Genomic DNA, 21,411 nt, shown 5'->3' with positions numbered 1-21,411 from the left:
AGGATGGGGATGAAGGTTGTAGTTTAAAACGACTGTTAAGATTAGAAAACGATTATCAATGTTTCGAAAAAATTGTGGTTCATTGTACTAATGACCGCTCTATGTACAGAAATGTTTTATTCTTAAATTATGCACAAATTGCAATCAATACAAATGTATCTGAAACAAGCAAGTTGGGGGATATCTCAGTTTTTTTTTTGGCTGCCATAAGAATACTCAGATAAAATGGCAGCTGTTTTGTTAGGTGTCAATGTGTTGCATCAATCGCCATGCGTTTTTTGCAAAATCCATAAGACACGTCCGATTAGTTGTTGTCATATCCGGAAGAAAAGGCAGCTGTTTTAAATTGACAAGTAATTTGTCATATTCACTGATAATCAATTTAAAACAGTTAGCCGTATCTATTTTATAGCTTAGTATAGTAAAGCTAGTTTATTTTTTTTTTCAGACATCCACATTTCGACTAAGTAGTATTATAGTAATAAAGGTATGCGCTAAGTCTGCACTTCAGCTAGATATCATAAAACATGTATCATTCCTTCTCTGGCACATCATACATTGGTATTACTAAGTATACGTTTACTTTCTTTTTAAATCATGCGAAACAATGTAGAAACGAACGTCATATATCAAACTCTAATATTTGATATAGTATGCTTAAGACTCCTCCCTTTCTCTCTCTTTCTTTCTCTCTCTCTCTCTGTAATAAAAAAAAAGACTAAATTACGTGAAAAGTGAACCCGGAAATAAAAACCGACTTCTTGTGCACACCCATTTGTGTTCTTCCACAATCAAATAAGTCATTTTAGCATTCATCGTGGTATTAATCAACACTCAGTATTGAAACATAAAAATCTAGTGTTGTTAAATAATTCTACTAATAATCGTAAACCAAAAAAAACTCAATCTTGTGAAGTAAATAGAAGGAACATCATTGGGAACACCTTTTAACCAAGACTTCATGCAGCTGCCGTCTACCATTGTTATTACTAACAATGGATATCCATCTTTTTCTTGCATCACATTACGTTTCGTCCTAGTTTTGTCGCGAAATAGTTTTATACCCAGTATGTTCAATTATTGTTTTTTTTTTTTGCTTTTTTTGTTCTTTAAAACGTAAATATAAAATAACGCAAAGCACGTACTTTACTTCGTGACATATGTTAAAACTATGTCGGAAACTTTTTATTGCAATCATTGTAGTGCTTATAAAGAGAGAAATCAACATGAAAAAAAGAAAAAAACATTAAATCGATAATATCCTGCACTTCTGTACGTCTTGTGTTATTTTTTTTTTTTTAATTCATAAATACAGCGACACATCTAGGCGAAAATTGTTCGAATTAATAATTGACATACGAGCCACGAATATCCAGCCTATTATTGGATCATTTCACAAGTGATTAGGAAGTACTACATAGTACATCCAAATTACTATCACACAAGTTGGGAGCTTGGTATAAAAATGAGGCACAGTTTCACAATCAGGGAATTCCATTTTACCAGATGCTTCTACTATCTCCCAATGAATGTATCCGTATATCAAACATGATAGCATAATGACTATCATTAAACTAAACCATGCATGGATATTAATATGTGTCCTTAAAATGTGTTTAAGGAGAATGACGATTTCTTAAACAACTGTCGTATTTCTTATCGGTAGCAAACAGTCTTAACAACGAGCGTAGACTAATCATGTCGCGTTCCATAATCGTGTAGTCCTTGCGTAGGTATGCGTCATGTTATGTGCTGGGTGTTAATAGCTCTGATCAGGTGTAGTGTTATATGTAAGTAGCAGTTGTCCGACCAATAATGGTTTATTTAGCCACTGGTACCATTAACCAGAGCTTCCTTAGGCTTATTGCTCTGTTGCATACGTGGATGACGAGACCGCAGTTCTCTTTGGCCCTTGGGTCCCTGAGAACTGTTGTTAGTAGTAGAAACGTCATTTGCTGGTGTTCCTTCTTTACTAGTTACAGTTGATTGGTCTCCTGGGCCGGCATTACTGCCTAAACAAATAATATAGATTAACACTGAGTGTTACTATGCAAACATCGATATTCGTTTTGAAACCTCTACTTTATACGACATTTAAGTGCTATACCTTATTGAAAAACCGATCGTCCTAAAGGATGTCATGTATATTTGTATACAGTAACAAAAATGTGCGGATATTAATGTAATCTTGACTTCTAATTCGAATAAATGCATACAACTAAAGCAATATGATTTCACTACAAAATACTATACTGTACATACTATTATAGTAAAGTATATGTACGCAAAAAATAACAAATCGTTAAAATATTAATATAATATTGCATAACTTTTACTTTCCGTTCTATCGTTCGTTCAAAATATAAAAGTTAGGAGTCAAAATTATATTGGCATCTGATTATTTTTACGATTACCATGTATACTCGTAAATTTTTCAGTTCCGTAGTAGTTACCTTTCTGATTATTTGTTGGCGTAGAGCTACGTTGTTGAGAACGTCGAATCCGTCTTCGTCTTATGCCCTTAGGTCCTCCCTCCACACTTGATACAGACTCTATGCATATACAAACTATTGTGACCATCTCTTTTTCACATTACATTATATATAAATATATTATTGAAATTCAAATATCTTTAAAAACTGATTAAATGAAAATACATACGTTAGTAGCGTGCATTAGTAATAATCATTGATATTGTTAGTGTTAGATGGTCACAAGTGTTTGTCTCACAATCCATGCCACTCACAAAGGACTCTACTGTTGCATAGTCTTTAGGACGAAACGGTTGTTCTTCTTTAAACTATTATCTGGAAAATATTATTACCTCTATCAATGCTTGAAACATCTTGGCTATCAAGAACGGTATCTTCATCATCGGTTGTTCGACGACGTTCATCTCTGCGATCTCTACGTTGAGTTGGAGGACGACCTTGTCTACCACCCATGTACCCTGAATTGCCTGCGCCACCTTGATGGCCACCTCTTGGAGGTAGATCTCTAACTCGATCTTCACTACCATCTAAGGTGTCTCGACGTATTCCTGCAAGACAAACAACATTTGTAAGTAAAGTTTAATTAACTCTTAAATGTAGCATGATAAAAACAGAGACAATTTTAATGATTTTGTAAAACAAATGAAACGATGAAAATGTTAGTATCCTTACTTGCAATCAATGATGATCAATGTAGCATCTAACGCATTAGCAATGATGCTTCCCGTTATAATAATTAAGGGTATTAATTGGGAGTGAAGAGGCGCCGTTTGGAATCAAGTTCACTAATATTTTTTTAATTGCTCCTTCTACCATTAAACATTTATGTTTTGTATAAATTTGTATGTATTTAAATGAGAGATAAAATATGATTGTGTAGTACTAAATTACACCAGATAGTCTTTATTGGATTTTACATTAATGTTAGTGTAATTAAAGATACTTGTAAAATTCACGTAATCGTTATTATATAACATTTTTAAGTTACAAATCAGATTCACGTGGAGTGTTTTACAAGATAAATTTTATTACAAAACGTATATAAATACATTATTTAAATAAAAATAATGACATAATTGCTTTTTAATTTTTTATTTATCAATTTAAAAACGACCTATATAATTCTAGACAATAATTAATTCTGTTAATGTTCGAAAAGCAATTAAAGTTAACTACATTTAATGCGTCATTTAATCAAATAAAAGCTTCAAAGACTGTTATACAAGTAAGTGTAAATTTGACGCGGAACATTTGCTAAATTAATAAAAATAAATTACTCTTAGGATGTAACATGTGATTAGACAATTCGCACATAAAACAAAATGATGTACTTTATTTACTTCTGAAATGATCAATAAATCGAATCTATCACACATCGGGAATTATTTTTAGTAGCTATAACATGCATTTCCATCAAAACATGTACATGCAAATGCATATGGTTACGCAATTGTTTCCTAGCACGTTATAATCCCATATTCTACGTAATAATATGTTTACAAATGCGAATTGTTAATGTACTTGTAGATAGCAATCGAGAGCAATAGGAAATGTTAAAAAACACCATAAATTACGAGTAACGATGTACAGATAAAAAACTAAATAGCTGAAACGGTTTCATAACAATTAAGTAGCTTTAAATCTATATAATCGATAATGAAAAATATGAACGACTACAAAAAGATATTTTAAAAGAGGCCAAATTCGACTTGAGTAAATGAATCAATTTGAGTTTAGTATGACTAACAAGTGTGAATGAATTAATATGTTCAAAAAAAGAAAGAAAAAAACGATCACTTTATTCGTTTAAGTTTCGATCAATATTTTTTATGTTTATATTAATACATTTACAAATTTTTAAGCTTTTAAGTTTTTGAATGTTGTAAAGAAACATGTAACTATGTTATTTCAAATAGTATTTTAAAGAATTAATCACAGTAAAAACTCGTTTATCCGAATTTCTCTATCGTCAAAATTATTTATTTATTGGGCTCAACAAATAAAAGGAAAATAATTCCTTAGAAAATATTTATCAATGTCGAAGAAAAAAAAAAGAATGTTTCTCAAGTGACATTCTTCAATGTAGAGTTCCATATGCAATTTATTTTATCATTCAACTTTAAGGTGTAAAGAAGTATTTAAATACATACAATTTTTCTACAGGTCATTAAAAGTACATAGTTTATTATGCAATAAAAACCGAATAAATTATGTATCACGTTTAATCGCGTATATTACACGAAAAAAATATGTATATATGTATATATATATATATATATATTTGCACTGTACTGAGCGATGAATATATCAGGAAGATAAGGGGAGAGTATCGGATAGTCCAGACTTTCGTTTTGTTGTTGCAGATCAAACAACAGTCGTTCCATTAAATCCGAATAAATGAGTTTCTACTATAAACCTTGTATAGTAATAATCCTAGCATTGATTTAACTTCAATAATTCATCAAATGTTACTTTGTGGCAACACGCCCTCTGTCTTTAAAATCTCTGGGTTCTCTACTGTCCCTCGTGTTGGGTCCACCGCTTCTGCCATTACGTTTTTGTGTGTTCTCTACATTGTTGATATAGTCAGTAATAGTATTACCGGCATTGTGTCTGGTGGGAGCCCTACCCCTGCCACCACGTCCGCGAGACTGACCACCACGTCCTCCGCGACCTCCACCACCTTCCTCTGGGCCTGCAATCATTCCTCGTCTTGTTGGAGGAAAGTTTGGCATTGGTCCTGTGGTCGATCCATGCATGTTTCTTAATTGTTGATCTATTTCTAATTTTTCTTGGCGTAACTGTTCTACCTCCTTCGAAAAAAATGATATAAAATTATGATAATATATAAATGAACTACGTTATTTGAAGTATAATGTACAAATGAAGGGTTGCAGGGAAAAACCATAAAAAATTTTTACGTTAGAAATTTTTACTTATGATGATGATAAAATGCGCTAAATAATATCAAATTTATATATTTTAAAAAATATGATACATGAAACTTTGTTGTTCATTCTCTGAAAGATAGGAAACACTGAAATTTCAGGGTTTTTCCCTGTGGTCTTTTATACGTTCTATATTGGTACCTTCAAATGTGCCAAATGATATTCCAACAACATTTTGGCATTAGCAATACTTTCGACAGTACCAACAAATACAAAGGGCACCTGACCCTCCTCCCTTGGAATCGTTGGCTGAGGTTCGTTGTCTCCTTCTATTTTTACTCGCACCTGAAATATTTAAAATTATCTTCTTAATTATGATAGTCCGAATAAATTTGCTTAATTTACTATGGTATTCGTAAAATGACAATATCATGAATTTTTCATGACACATTAAATTATATTGATTGCTTTTTTATACTCTTTATATGCATGAAATTTCATTGAAATCAGAGTTCGTCGATAAAATGACTTTTCTTGGAAGTAATGCAAACAATATGTACTTACCACCCCACTTTTGTCTACAATTTCTTGTATTATTCGACCATTTTTGCCAATTACTTTGCCTACCAAGACACGTGGTACTTGTATAGATTCTTCGCTATATTCAAGCATTGAACGCGCTTTTTTAACAGCTTCATGTGTCTGTAATGAAGTAAATACTTGTTATTTAACACTTTTATAACACTACTGCTATATATATTAATAATAAAAATAATAAAAATAATAAAATATAATATATATAATATATATATTAAAATTGTATAATCTATAAAAATTGAATAGATTTATTCAACGGAAGATCTAATGCAAAGAAAAAGGTATATGATAACTATATGATAAAGAAAGATATATTTGTTACCTCTCCATATATTTTAAATGTGCACGAATTTTCTTCTAATTCTATGTTTGTAATTCCATCAACTTTCCTCGCCTGCTGAATATTTGCTCCGTGTGCACCAATTGCTAAGCCCATTAAGTCTTCTCGAACATTAAATTCATCTGTGTATCTAAAAAAATAAAGTTACTCTTTTACATATTGAGAGTTAAATATGTTATAACAAACACTTTTTTCTGCTGGAACGATGCAGAATTCATAAAGAGATATATACAATTATATTAAATTACAATAATTAAATTTAAAATGATATAATTAATTTAACAATATTTCAAATGAATAAATATTGTTTAAAAATACTAATACTAGATTTCTTCTTATTAATATTATCTTCTAATACTAATAGTCATCATTAGGATAAACCTAATGAGTTTCACAGTAAATTTTTAATTTTTAATAACACCAAATTTCAATGTTTATTAATAACATGCAATATATATTATTATATTATGATACAATGATAATGAGCTTAACATATTTTAATCAAATTTAATTTCCTGTCAGTGGCTTGCATCCTGGCAGATAAAGTAAAAATAGAAAAGTGTTTCATGAGAAAATATGAGATGCATATGATATATATTTGCAAATTATAATGAAGTGACATTGAAACAAAGGCTGCAAAGTTATTTCTAAAACAAGGATAAATTATTCAATTAATTTTTTTAAAGACTTCTCTACAAATTAAATAATGTTTAAATTGGAATTTAATTAAGTGTTAACGTGCAAGACATGTTTAGAATAATTATTATTACATATAACACCGCGCTTACGCACACTCATACAAACTTTTGATGTATATTTTGATGTGGTAACATACATGTATAGCAGAAAAAGATAGAAATTGTTTATTCAGTAACTGAATATAGTATTCGCTATTGGAGGTACAACGTTTAAACTTCAAAACACTAGAATCATGACAAAATCATTAGATAAAACATGCAGATATGTATGTATTCCTGTTACAAAAATAAGAAAATATATTATACAATAAAACATAATTTCGAGCATATTTAAATGATTAATTCCTTATAACCAATATTTAAAATATGGAGAAATCCTAGAAATAAAATAGATCTCTTATGATATACATGATTCGTGTAAAGATTTCATTAAGTTTCCTAGAATACAGTAATGAAAATTGAAATTAAACAAATGGTATATTGTAAATTTTTAATTTGTTATGATTACTTCAAAAAATTATGTGATACAATATGACAAAAAAGATGTATAATTTCTATGTTAGAGAAATGAAGAGCGTAGAACGTACTTTATTTTTATTTGAAAAAGTTACTTCAGTCCAGTTAGAAGAATATATATCTTTAAGAAAGAAATATTTCTTTCATAAATATTTGATACTATATAGCATTATGTAAAAAGTATATGCTATGAACAATGTAAATGTTTTGTAAAAAAAAAAAAGATGATAATTGCCCTTTATACAGTACAAAAATTCCTCATTAACTGTGGAATATTGCACATTTTAATGATCCCCTCCTCTAAATTAGATAAGCAAATTCTTTAGACGTGGAAATATATTAGATAGAGCCACCAGTTATCTAGTTCTTTGTGCAAAAACACTTAATATATCAGTGTTTCTCAAACATTGGCAGGCTAAAATATAATTTCGGACATGGGATAAAATGAACGAACTTAAATTTCTACTGAAACACATAAATATTTTAAAAAAGAGTATAAAATAAAATATCGAAACGAAAACAGATCACAGCTACACGTTTATGTTTGTTTATTATTTTATCAATCACGCAAAATTTTACTACATAAAACACAACAAGTAGAAAAGAAATAAATAATAACTTTCTGTATGTCAGTGTACTTGAAGCATTTAAGTTTCAGTGAATAATCTACATAACGCCGATGCATGCACATTTATATAGTGTAGTTTTCATTTTTCCTTTGAAAAATGCAGCTGTGTAATTTATCATACAATAAGCTAAACTTAAATCTAAACCACGTTGCTGCTGTGATCTCACCTTGAATTTGTTTTCACTCCTGCCTCAAAGTCTGAGACACGCTGATATATAAAGTTTGAAGATCTAAATTTGCTGAAATGAGAAAGAAACTCTTGGTGTAACTCGATGGAAATTCATATTATGAGATGGCCCTATCCTGTGTCCCTGCCCATTCTGTCTGTTTGCTCCTTACTAATAAATTTCTAGTGTTTTTACTCGGATTCACTTCCCAAAATATTTACATAACATAAATTATATACAGATATAATCTTTTTTTTCATATTAAGATAAAACTAAAACAATTTTGAAGCTTAACATTGATTTTCATCTATGTATATGTATTATATTGGCACATGTACAGTGTGAAACAAAGGTGCAACATTGTACATATTTCCTGCTTTTTTCCAGTTTAAATGTTTATTAACATACCTGTATAAAGAATAGTTAATTTTCATTGTAAGCGTTAAATAATTTTCACCCAATTTCTACTAACTTGCTAGGATTCATTAAGTGTTACTCTACCTAAATAATAAAAAATTATACAAACCCGTTATCTGAATGTATAGAAGAGAAGTGTATCTCAATCTAAAAATATAATTTTATTAAAAATAATTACAGTGTTCAAATGTATAATACGATAACTTCAGAATTTGAAGTGTAAACAGTTATCCTAATTATATGTATTAGTTAGCTGAAACATATAATGACATTGTTTACTGCAGGAATACATGTAAAGCATCTAAAACTACAAAGATATTTGTGATATTTTTATATGATCACATTAATGTACAAGCATTTTGCTTAATGTGTTTTATTTCAAACCGATGTAAACAGCTACATGACAGAATAAATTTTCAATTCTCTTATATGATGTTTCAAGTAAATGTATATAATGTAAATTTGCAAGTACATGCATATTTAACCTGTACCTCATAGCATGTAAATTTAATTATTACTGAAAAAGATTCTTATTATATTTTATTAAACAGAATAAATAGTATCTATTACAAGAGACAGAGAATTAAGTTGTGAAAGTGTACTAAATAAAGCACCCTATTTCATTAACTTCGTAATTATTGTACAATATTTAAGAAACATACTTTTATTGATATATAAACATAATAATTTAAAGACTAAGAAAACTATTAGTACGTAGCAGTAAAATTAATTGAAATATTTATTCAAAAAATGGAAATTAATTTAACCATATTACATACAGCCGATTTGATCAGCAAATATTAAAAAATATAGTATTATGTATATGTATATACGTATAACAGGTAGTATTATAACACGAATAAAAAATATGTCAGCCAAAAGTGATATTCACTGAAGGCATATGAAAAACACATTGTGTACAGATTCACACATATATATATGTATGAATATACATATATATATGCACATCGTGCTCTTGTGAATTGGCAAAAGTATGAAAAAATAATGTAACTGACATACAAATTTATATATCGATTTCGAGAGACGTTGTATGTAAAAATTTATAAAATATTTTATATACAATCGCACTAGTAACATATGGAGACTAGAGAAGGAAATGTATAATAAACATTTGTAAAATGTGACTACGTGGCATTCATGAGAAATTATATGATGTCGAAGCAAACATATTGATTAATGATTGGAAATCTTGTGAATTTTTTTCTGCCAGTAAATGCAAACCACAGACAGGATGGTAACCAGGACAGTGTATGGATAGGGACAGGTATTAAATGTCACAAGATTCTGTTTTTGTTAATCGCAACACCAACTCAAACATTTTTACTCACCCCCCGATTGTTTGAAGTTTAGTCGACTCGAGCTGACGCGCCGCTTCTTCTGTTCTTTTTAGAAGTAACACCTGCAACATATGCATGACATATTACAAGATATTGTTGGTACTGTACAAATTGAATTTATTTCATATTTTATATATGGATTGTACGTGATATCCGAAATGTAGCCAATTTAAGTAATGATAATGAGAACTTCGAACAAAACAATTGAAATATACAAAAATTAGGAGGCCACCTTATCTTTTAAAAAAATCTCGATCAGGCAAATCAATCAAGATCGAATACCAGAATAGCGGTTCGTTAATGACATAAGTTTCTAAATTCGAAAAAAGAAATTGTAAATACATAGCTTAACAAATGTATTTTTTTTACTATTAATATCGAGTTAAAAAAATAGTTATTTTAATTCACCAATGTAAATTTATGTTTTACGTTATTCTGAAATAAACTTACGTTATTCCGAAGTGCACGGAAAATATAAAATAGATTAAGAACTAATTTTGCAACTTACCTTTTGCGATAAGTTTCTAAAGTGCATTTCTTGGAGCATGCTACTGTGACGATGTAAATTTTCATGACGGGAGATGGCCAGCAATACTCCTCGTTCAGGCACGTATCGGCACACTGCCGCCCCTATCGCTTTTTGAAATTCCTTATGTGCATTTTCCATTTTGGCACTGTACACATTAAAAAAGATATTTGTGATTTAATATATGTCTTTGTAGCAGGGCATGTTTAGCAAAAGCTTTCAGCCTTTTATATAATTTTCATAAAAACTAAAAATAATATTTACAATTCTCTTAGATCTTCAGGTACTTCTATTTCGATCTTGTGAAACGTATTTTTGTCAATGGGGGGATTAGGATTTTTTGCTCTTAGTCGCTCACTAGCTACAATTTCGGTATAAGCACACTCCCATCCCGAATATTCAACTACTTGGAAACCTCCTTTACTCATCTGAAACAATAAAATTTTTTTTTAAATGTCTCGCCTATTACAATTATGTTTTTACAAATAATCATAAGATGTAATTGGTCAATTTTTCTGGCTAAAATTCTTCAGATATTAATTTTTACTTCAAATCTGAATATAACTGTAAAACAATTCCATGGTTATAACGTTAACTTAAAAATAGACACTCAGTGTCCATTTTCTTATCAAAGAATGAATTTGCATATTTGTGATTTTGATAGAAAAGGAACAATGTTTTATATAATAGCGTTAGGAAATATTAAGAGAGTGCTTATTTTTACTAACCTTAATGATCGCCTTCCACCATCCACATGCTTCGTGCTCATTGGACCTAGAAAATACCTCAATCTCCATGTTCTCAGAAAATTCTGGTTTCTGACTATCTGTTGGAGGTAGACGTACTTGAGCAAATGGAAACTTCGATTCCGGTTGCCAGCTGGAACATAATGCGTTAATATGTCATGTGGCGATAATGATTAACTGCAATTAAAGATTTCAAGTGCTATATTGTTAAAATTTATGAATAAAATACTTGAACGATTCAAAAATTATTATAATAAATTTTAGCAAAGTTTAAATATTCATTATAAATTACGTCTATTTACTGTTAATCCTTATGAACAACACGTTGTATATATTTGAGTTATAATGTTCTAAAATATAACATATTACTACGACCACTATATCTTTTAAAATTAAAACAAAATATTTTCAGACCTCCCGTACACGTAAACTACATTTGATTTATTTCACAAAAAATTTTAAATACAAATGAAAAAGATAAATATGACTTAAAATAATTTGCATTAAGATATAAAATCTCCTTGTAACATTTACAGAAACGTTTAACAAATTTGTTTATATTATATAGATTGTAAGTTTAAAAAAGGTAATGTGCAGAGAAAAACAAAAGCTACAATCGTTTCAAGTAACAACAGGAAACAACACGTTTTAATATCGGACAACATTTCTGAAGCGTTAACATAGACATTAGGAATATTAGAGCTCGCGTGGGTAATAAAAATAGTCTAATCCTTGTGGTCAGGAGGCTACACTGTTATTAGCACAAGGTATCAGAGTAAACTCTTGAACGCATTATCGCGTCTGAAGAGGTCTTAAAAAATTAGGTAAACAACTTACTCATTTTCGAAAGTTACCAGAACCTCGTCTTCAAAGACGTCGGTGACAAAGGCCTGAAAAAAATGATAGATAAAGCATGTAGAATCATTCGTTCAGGGATGAAAAGTGTAAGCGAGTGGCGTAAGAGATTCGGGCATAATATCGGGACGAATTCGTGGTACCCACAACAATGGTGTTTTCGTGACTCTGCTACCGAGCGAATGGATTATCGAGAATCGTGCGAACGCTGGGATGGGTCGCAAACAACAAAAGTTGACGAAAATCACGCCCTGTCAAACGAGACATGGCGTCGGAGGAAGCCGCGTTACCTCGCGAACATTTGAGGGCCGCGCTTTCGCGAAGTACGGGCGTCTCTTTCGTGAGATTAGAACCGCGCCACGGGCCGTGAGTTGGCCTATCCACGGCCTCGATCTTCCGCCCTGCTTTTTGTATACTTTTCACAGAACGAACCTTATAATATGCTCCGTTTTCGCCGCATACTTCGACTGTGAGATCCTCCATCTTGCTTTTGTGTGACGGCTCGCCTCCTTTGCAGCAGGCATGCTGGCGAGCGGGCAGCTGCACGAGTTCGAGGCTGCGAATTCGTTGTTCACCAATCGTGCAACTCTTTTCCATGACGCGGCCTCTTTATTGGACAGGCCCGCGCAGTGTTACCACATTCGCCACCCTGATTTACATCCGAAAGAACTAGGATAATTGAAATACGCACCACGGCACGATTCAGCACGGAATTGTGTCCACTTGTGTAACCGTTATTAGAAGTCGAATCATGACTTCGTGCCGCCTGCGATCCTCTGGCCGATTCTACTTGGCCGTAGTGTTCGCGATTTTGCGAAACGCGTGACGTGCCTTGACAGTACCGATGCGGACAAGACTATTCTTACCGATTATTCACCGCAGACGACAATGTCTGGAAGCAGCGATTCCGAGGAATTTTTCGATGCGGAGGACGATACTTTCCATCACAATGCACGGTAATTTCCTAAGTCCCTTGCCTGTCAAACGATTCTCTTTCGTGTCCCGGGCATTATTTTCTCGCTGCATCCGATACACTCGATGGGAGTTACTTTTCCACTAATTTTATAACTGGTCACGTTACTTTAGAGAAATATCAATTGTAGAATTCAATTCTCGTCGTTTTTATGCTTTTCGTTCGTTATTTGAATTGAATGTTTTCTCGTATGTATTAAAGTTTCTACTGGATCGCATTTGTCCAACTTAATTCTTCTCCTCGTATCACGTTCTTCTTAACTAATTGTCTTTGGTTAGGTCCGAAATTAAGCACTTACATCAGTCGTTCGTATGATTCTATGCAGCTATTCCAGGGCCGGCGTTTGCGAGTTTATATGGTTTCATACCAATAAAATAATAATACAAAAAAGAGTTTAACATCTTGTGAAACTAATTTAGTTTATATCGAAATGTATTGAAATTGTTTTCGATGCAAACAATATATTTGTAGAATTCTTTCTCATAGGAAAACCAAACAGTGCGATGCTATTAGCGTTGAAATACAAAATAAGAATGTATCAGAGTCCTCTAAGAAATTGGATGATGATGTTTTTGTGAAACCTGCTCAACCTAAACCAATTGTAGAACCAAAGGAACACGTAACAATAGAATGTATAGTTAGTAAAGATAAAGCTGTAAGTATTTGTGTACATTAAACTATCATAAAGCTCGTTTAATGTGACAATGATATGGTTTCATTCATTTGTACAGGAGGAAGATGGAAAAGAGTCAACTACAGACAAAACTGTGGGCAGAAGAAGATTTCGTGAACTTAGACAACGTATGCAAACAGAGGACGATGATATCCCTATTAATAGTTCCCCACCAGATAGTCAAACGTCATCTATCGAGGGTGTTTATCCCACACCTTCAAAGACAACTCATCCATTTAGGATCATAGAACATGATACCCTTAGCTTACAAAGTATGACATCTTTAGGACGAGTGGGTCGAATTTTAGCTGGAGTTGGGGACAGCGCATCTGTTACGCTTGCACCAAATGTAACCCAGTGTCCCCCTTCTACCATCCTTACCCGCGAAAGCCAGATGTCCTCCATTGCTAGTATACCAAGCAAAGACGAGGACACAGCATCTGGTAAGGTGTCCCAGTCCTCCAGCATCCTAACGTTATCAGGGGATATCCTTCAGGAATCCTCTGTTAACAGTAGATCCAATTACGCTTCTCACTCACAAAATGATAAGACTGTTATGCTTCAAGAACCCGATGTCATCGCTAGTACAAAGAATAATGGAAAGTCAAACGAAGACGTTACTGCGGTTGGAATACCTGTTGCGCCGCCAAGACGCAAAAAAAAGTTAAAACCTCAAACACCTACCGATCTTGCAGTACGATACTTGTTAATTAATATGAAATTTTTGTAATGTGAAAGATTAATCGAAAACATTTTTTATATATAAGTAAACGTGAATTTGTACTTTTAGCCTGCTGCAGTAGAATTACCCGCTTCGCCATTACCAAGTCCAGCAAGTACCATTGAATCCATTACCAGAGAATTTGAACACTCTCTTGATATACGATCCGCGACGAAAGGAAAATATGTTGTTAAACCACAAGTTTGTAGTGCTATATGTTTGCAGAAATATCCTTTCATGTATTACAGAAAATATAGATCGTTTAATATCGTTATGTATTTGCGCAGGATGAAGACAAGTCGAAAGCTGAAGGCCCATCCACTGAAGAATTGGAAAGAGTAGAAAAAATGAAGGCTGAATTAATGAGTGTACGATCGAGCGACAAGTCTAGTAGTCCATTAGGATCCATGTCTAGTAATAGTATCGGACGTTATTCGTTAGGACCTTATAAATTGTCGGGTTTAAGTCCTCAGGGTTCTAAAGAGAGACGAAAATCTGCAGGTGATCAAGATATGGTTCAGCAGTTGAATATGTTTGTTAGAACAAGGACGGATTCTGGAAAACGTCTAACAGATATGGTACGCTGCTGATTGAAATTTTCAGCAAAAAGAGAACTTAATGGTTCCAACCTAAAAATTTTAGCGAAATAGTAATTCTGCCCCAATTAATAAGTAAATTATTTTCAGGAAATTTTGGAGCAAGTTACCGTCTTAAATTTGGACACTGGAGAAAGAGTACCGTTAAGCATAGCTGAAGATAAATTACCACAGTGTATCAATCCTTTATCACTTCACATTATGAGACTTACTTCAGAATATATAAGTAATTCTAGTCTAGAGAAAGAGAAAGAAAGTGACGAGGAAAGTGTCGACAGTAAAATGTCTAGTATACCGCCAGATGAAGACGTATCCGTCGGTAGAGTTCGAAAGAAGACTCAGAAATTGAAACGATTCTTAGGATCTACTGTGAAAAAGACAATGGATAAAGCAAAATCTATCGCGCAAGAGGTGTCGCACGCGAGACATAAAGAAGACGTTATGGATATAGTGGATGAGGTATATCCTGGTGAACAACAGTATATAAAATTGAAAGCGTCCAATAGTCATAAAGGGCCGTACGAATTTAGTTGTTTACAACACGTGCAAGACTTAAGTGGCGAACACGTGGGTCCTGTTTGGTGTATGAAATTTTCTGCCTGCGGACGATTGCTCGCCACAGCGGGGCAAGATCGAGTTCTAAGAATTTGGGTATTGCGCGACGCTTTCACATACTTTCAAGATATGCGAACTAAATACAACGCTGAAAAAGTTAGCCCAACACCCTCGCAAGAGTCGTTAGTCTCGCAACAATCTATGGAAGATCCTAACGTTGTGGCTAGTGCCTTTAGCGAGATAGAAGGAACGAAGAGTCCTTTCATGCCGAAGCCATTTTGCATTTACACAGGACACACCTCAGATTTGCTCGATGTTTCATGGTCTAAGAATTATTTCGTTCTGTCGTCATCGATGGATAAAACTGTGCGACTTTGGCATATATCGCGAAAGGAATGCCTGTGTTGCTTCCAGCATATCGATTTTGTTACGGCAATAGTATTTCATCCCCGCGATGATCGTTACTTTCTTTCTGGATCATTGGATGGTAAACTCCGATTGTGGAATATACCAGATAAAAAAGTAGCTGTGTGGAACGAGGTCGACGGGCACACTAAGTTAATCACTGCTGCAAACTTTTGTCAAAATGGGAAATTCGCAGTGGTGGGCTCTTACGATGGCAGGTGCATATTCTACAATACGGATCAGTTGAAATATCACACACAGATACACGTTCGATCGACGAGAGGTAAGAATTCGACGGGACGAAAGATCAGTGGCATCGAGCCTATGCCTGGCGAGGATAAGATTTTAGTCACTTCAAACGACAGCCGTATACGATTGTATGACTTGCGGGATTTAAATTTATCATGCAAATATAAAGGTTATGTCAATGTTAGTAGTCAAATTAAAGCAAGCTTTAGCCCCGACGGGCAGTATATAGTTAGCGGTTCGGAGAATCAATGCATTTACATTTGGAAAACTCATCACGATTATTCGAAATTTTCAAGCGTGCGTAGAGATCGCAATGACTTTTGGGAGGGTATAAAGGCTCATAACGCAGTGGTAACATGCGCAGTATTTGCACCGAATCCGGACAGTATCATCAAACAGATCGAGGAAAGGGAACAATGGGAAGGTAAGGAGGACGCAAAAAATTTAGCTAGCTCAACCGTGGATGTTCCTCCCGTTGATCCTGTGATAGAGCAGCGTACTAAAGGTTGTGGCGGACACGTTCTCGTGAGTGCCGATTTCAACGGCTGTATAAAGGTTTTTCTAAATAAGACGAAACCTAAGCACAGTTCCCTACCGGCGTCTGCTCTCGCGTAACCCGATACTACATTGATTTATGCACTATTGTTAACGGTAAACAGAAAAATTAATAAGAACACCAATATTGTATACATATATTTATTTTACTTCAGTGAATTATGTAGAACTCACTGTAGTGCCGTTTTTAAGATAAAATACGGTTGCATTAAAAAACTTTCGAGAACGGAATATTTTCGGATGCATGCCAAAAGGCTTACTTCACACAATAAGGAAGCTTCTAAAACATAGATAGTAATATCAAAATTTTTATATCCTTCTATAAAATAGAGAGCTCTCTAGTTGAGATTAACGCTTAAGTGACACCATCAAAGAGAGTGCAGATTAGAATCGACTTTTATTTATATGGAATCCAAAATAGCCATTACACACGTAAAATCTTCATTTAATACACGCGTCTTCTTCTACGTAACATTTCACCCCCATATCAACCTGGTAAAGGAACATCTTTCTTCGATGCAATCAGACTATACGTAACAGATACGTGGAAACGAGTTGATATAATCTCAACATTTTTACCACTCTTTGCTTTGTTGAAAACCTCAGGGATGCACTCTCCCGTCGAAGAAAGTGACCCGGACGTAATTCTGGTTATTTTCTAATGAGTCATACCTGTGATAAGTTCAACTGCTGTCCCACTAAGTAAATATCCTCGATTTTGTACCATTGTCTGGTATTTACAAATGATGTAGTTCTTCGATAATTTAACTGAACACGAGACACAAGAAAGTCTCTTAGAGTTTGGACAACAGAGTTGTGGGTGTAGGATTGGCGAATCAGTTTCTCATGACTGAGTTGAAATAATTTGTAAGGTAGTCCAAAGAATACCATCAAAAACTACTATCTAACAGATTGCCACATCTCCGGTAATTCTGATCGAGAACTTGTTTGAGACGTTAATTTCTTCGGTAATACCAAAATATACTCATAAATTCGATGCTCAGGAGATATTTCAGTTTTCCTTGTTGAAACGAAGAATAAGCATGCCCGTTTCTATTCGTTATAAGTTGAATGACATTTGCATACATCATTTCTACTGAAGCTTTAATACGATACTAAACTACAAATGGTATAGTTTTATACAGGATATTGTATTTTTAACGCTTTTTTGAATTCGTGTTTTTATTAATTTTTCTTTTCTTGTATTATATTTTTTCGGTGCTGGTCCACTGTGGTTTTATACAATTAATACATGAAAATTTTACCGGAAATTATGTTATGAAATACGTACGGTTAACAATGGAATTGTTCGTTTTCGATTGTATTTATAAACAGAAAAGAGCACCTTGGTGAAGAAACAAAGTATAAACGAAACAAACACTCGAGCGATGGCCGAACAGAACAATTTCAACGGATTGCACTTTTGGGGGGTATCCATCGTTTAGCAAAATGTTGGATAGTATCAACAAAGTTTTGTTACGAAAATCAAGTTGGATTTTCAAATCCTAATGGTTTCTAAAATACGTTCTAGAACTTTATCGTAATAAGTGTAGTGTAATACATCGAAGACAATATATTAACAAAAAAAAAAAAAACAAACACAAGGAAAGGAAGGAAGGTGGTTCGAAATTTAAAAGAAAACGCATCATCGTTAAGTTTTTTCTACGGACGCGATTCGCATATTAAAATGAAACTGCAACACACACGTTTAATATGAAAGTTTACAATTCGATGGTATCCGTGACATTACACGACTTCGTAAAAAGCACCTTGAACCGATCGATGTGAACGCTGCGAGGTGCCACTTTGCGCGCAGACATTACGTAGTCAGTTGTCATAATGCTCATAACACTCGCTATGTTCAATGTTCGACACGATGTCGTTAACTGTCATTTTAATCTGATTTAAAAGGTGTTGGTAGGAAGATACCTGTTTCGTAACGTGTCAATTATAACGGCAGAGACGTATACCGTGTGTAAGGAACGACGGCTTAAACGCTGTTTCGAAACTCTGTATTTTACGATTCTGTGTATTTGATAAATTACATATTGACGGATGATGCCCTTATTCAATCGCGCGTCGATGCACGACGGTTGTGATCCACCTGCACCGCGCGGATTTATTAGCAACGCTAACGACAGAGACGGTCGGACCATCGAGTCACAATCTACGATCTATTTTATTTGTATCGTAAATTAAATGTAAATATGCAGGGAAGAAATTGTAGGTATTTTGTGTAAATGCAATTGTAAATATATATTATTCGAGCGATAGCGTAATCGCTTATTAACAACATTGTCATTCCGACAGCGGCGTGCACAAAACTATTGTTTGTGATCTCGTAGTAATCAGTAATCATGTAATATATTAATGTATCAATAGTGTATATTCATGTATGGAAATGTGTCTGTTTTTTAAGTTGCCGTCACACACAGCAATATACATAAAAGTTTACATCAATCATTAGAAACGTTTCTTTTATCTGCTGCGCCCGCCACGCGTATGTAACACTACCATTTATAAATATCCGGGAATCGATTCTTTTGATCGATCCCCAGGAACAGTAAATGAATGTTACCGTGATGTATAAGTTAATTATAAAAATTGGCTGGAACGTGAGTTAAAATACATTTAAAGGTATTATGGATGTGGTTGTGCAAAAATTACTTCACGCGTTGTTTCTTTACTTGCATACGTCGAATCAATTTTATTACTTTTTAACGGACAAAGTTGCCCTTATCTTAAGTAACATCAACTCATTCGCGTCATTAGTACTTTTTCCCTAACATTTTTTCCTTGCCCGGATACTTTTCAACGACACTCTACATTTCTCCCTTCCATCAGGTCTGCAACTCGTGTGCGCGTTTAATTTTTAGGAAAGGGTCAAATTTTTGATAAACAATAGATCGAGTCCGATGTAGCATGTATTACGAAGCGAATCGATTTCTGAACGTGCTCACGGTGGAGAAACCGAACAATGATCGTTGTTAATAAGATTCCCTGGCATTGTTGCACACAAAGGCACGAATACCGGCTGGTGCTCACCTATAGGTCAGCGATATGCGCGCGGTCAGTCGGTCGGTCGGTCGGTTGGTTGACTGTCGGCTGATTCACCCATTTACTACCTTCGTACGTCTGGGTACGTGTACGCGCGTGCATTGTCCTGGGTAATTAGGATGAAAGTGTACTACACGAGCGAAGCTCCGTGCGGGATAGAGACGTAAACCGTACCCCGTAATATTAGTTTTCAATCTTGATGGTATTCGAGCTATTAAGAATATAAATCGATATGTTAACCCGTTGACATACATTCTCATTTACCGAGCCGTTCTAGAATTTATCGTACCATTGATTTAAACGATGACCTTCGATTGATCCTTCCACTTCCGACCTATTTATCCTTTCCAATTGAAAATCGTAAATTCTCAACGTTTTTCTCAAAGTCTAAACTGTATTTGTAGTTTTGAACAAGAAACAAAAAGAGAATCTCCCTATTATGTATTCCATACTATTTGCCGTATTCTCGACTGCGGGACCAATTTCGCGATCCTCTCTACGCGTTCGTAACGTTCGTCGCAATAGCAACCGGAACTACGCGAAGCCATCGAGGCAGACCGTGTGTTCATTCAAGCGGGATTGGGCTACGCATTTAATCTCCCGCGTCTCTACGAAGTTCAGTCCGAGATGAACGTTCACCTGCGGTCCTGGTAGCAGGTATCACGTAGAGACGGCGAGGACGCGTGTCGCGGTGGCGGCGGCGGCGTCGTATGTCTGACGAGCCGCACGCATACACGGCGAGCAACAGGAACAGACGGCGAAGGGCAAGAACGACGACGAATAGGAGCACGATCACGAGCACGTCTCGAAGTGGACGTGGCCGTGGCCGTCAGGAGCACGGCTTCGTACGAGAAGAGATATCCTCCGGTTCGTGAGGGACCTATATAACAGTACCGTGTGTCTGGGTCAGGGGGCGGGCCGCCACGTTTATAGTATACTCTCTATATCGGACAGGTGTACCCCATTCCGAGTCCACGAGCTCTCCCGTGCACCATCGGGCCCGCAGCCACGCCGCAACGCGTTCTTTCTAGCCGCCGCGCGACAGATATCGGTGGCGCATCGCGGTAAACACGAGGGGATCAGTCGCACGGGGAGCCTCCGTGGACGTTAAACGAGTCGTTTTCGAGGTGCTCGAATCGGCCGCGACCGGACATCTGTTCACGAGCCGTCCCGTCCGGGACCTGCCACCTCGCGCGCGCTCGCTCGCTGGTTTCGTCCCCGTTTTCGCCACTGAAATCGGTCGAGATCAACTGACTGTGCTTTAGAGAGCCTCCGACCGCGCGGGTACGCGGAGATTTCTTTGGCACATGGTGCTTCGATCAGTGCGGTGCATCGCTCGAAACCACCTTCTCCTCGTCGTCGCGCCTCTCTGACAGACGGTGATCTGGGGAAAAAAAAG

General features: G+C 34.8%; 2 protein-coding genes across 9 annotated transcripts; one reads left to right on the top strand and one right to left on the bottom strand.

Annotated features, from left to right (window-relative positions):
• Window positions 1-98: 98 nt before the first annotated feature.
• On the bottom strand, window positions 99-12,971 carry Fmr1 (synaptic functional regulator FMR1). 4 transcript variants are annotated; one of them, XM_076903361.1, is made up of 14 exons: window positions 12,661-12,971; window positions 12,211-12,263; window positions 11,356-11,506; window positions 10,892-11,055; window positions 10,610-10,775; window positions 10,093-10,163; window positions 8,327-8,398; window positions 6,300-6,447; window positions 5,945-6,082; window positions 5,582-5,725; window positions 5,095-5,305; window positions 2,825-3,040; window positions 2,454-2,552; window positions 99-2,012 (listed from the first exon to the last, which is right to left on the bottom strand). In XM_076903361.1, exons 1-14 carry the CDS (start codon window positions 12,823-12,825, stop codon window positions 1,825-1,827), a joined length of 1,986 nt encoding a protein of 661 aa, XP_076759476.1. In that variant the 5' UTR covers window positions 12,826-12,971; the 3' UTR covers window positions 99-1,824. The 4 variants fall into 4 exon arrangements, with proteins under 4 accessions (XP_076759476.1, XP_076759479.1, XP_076759478.1 ...); XM_076903364.1 differs by lacking the exon at window positions 12,661-12,971 and adding an exon at window positions 12,376-12,518; XM_076903363.1 differs by lacking the exon at window positions 2,454-2,552.
• Window positions 12,972-13,050: 79 nt separating this feature from the next.
• Window positions 13,051-19,425, top strand: LOC143428470 (WD repeat-containing protein 44). 5 transcript variants are annotated; one of them, XR_013102428.1, is made up of 8 exons: window positions 13,051-13,184; window positions 13,688-13,856; window positions 13,933-14,568; window positions 14,665-14,796; window positions 14,883-15,173; window positions 15,282-17,881; window positions 17,972-18,084; window positions 18,291-19,425. XR_013102428.1 is itself a non-coding variant. In XM_076903360.1 (7 exons), exons 1-7 carry the CDS (start codon window positions 13,117-13,119, stop codon window positions 17,013-17,015), a joined length of 2,907 nt encoding a protein of 968 aa, XP_076759475.1. In that variant the 5' UTR covers window positions 13,051-13,116; the 3' UTR covers window positions 17,016-19,425. The 5 variants fall into 5 exon arrangements, 2 of the variants coding, with proteins under 2 accessions (XP_076759475.1, XP_076759474.1); XR_013102427.1 differs by having other exon boundaries at window positions 17,972-19,425; XR_013102426.1 differs by having other exon boundaries at window positions 15,282-18,084.
• The last annotated feature ends 1,986 nt before the right edge of the window (window positions 19,426-21,411 follow it).

Source organism: Xylocopa sonorina, chromosome 10, assembly GCF_050948175.1.
Source record: "Xylocopa sonorina isolate GNS202 chromosome 10, iyXylSono1_principal, whole genome shotgun sequence".
In the NCBI taxonomy this organism is placed as follows: Eukaryota; Metazoa; Arthropoda; class Insecta; order Hymenoptera; family Apidae; genus Xylocopa; species Xylocopa sonorina.
Note: the sequence above shows the minus strand (reverse complement) of the source record. Positions and strands in the feature narration are given on the sequence as shown.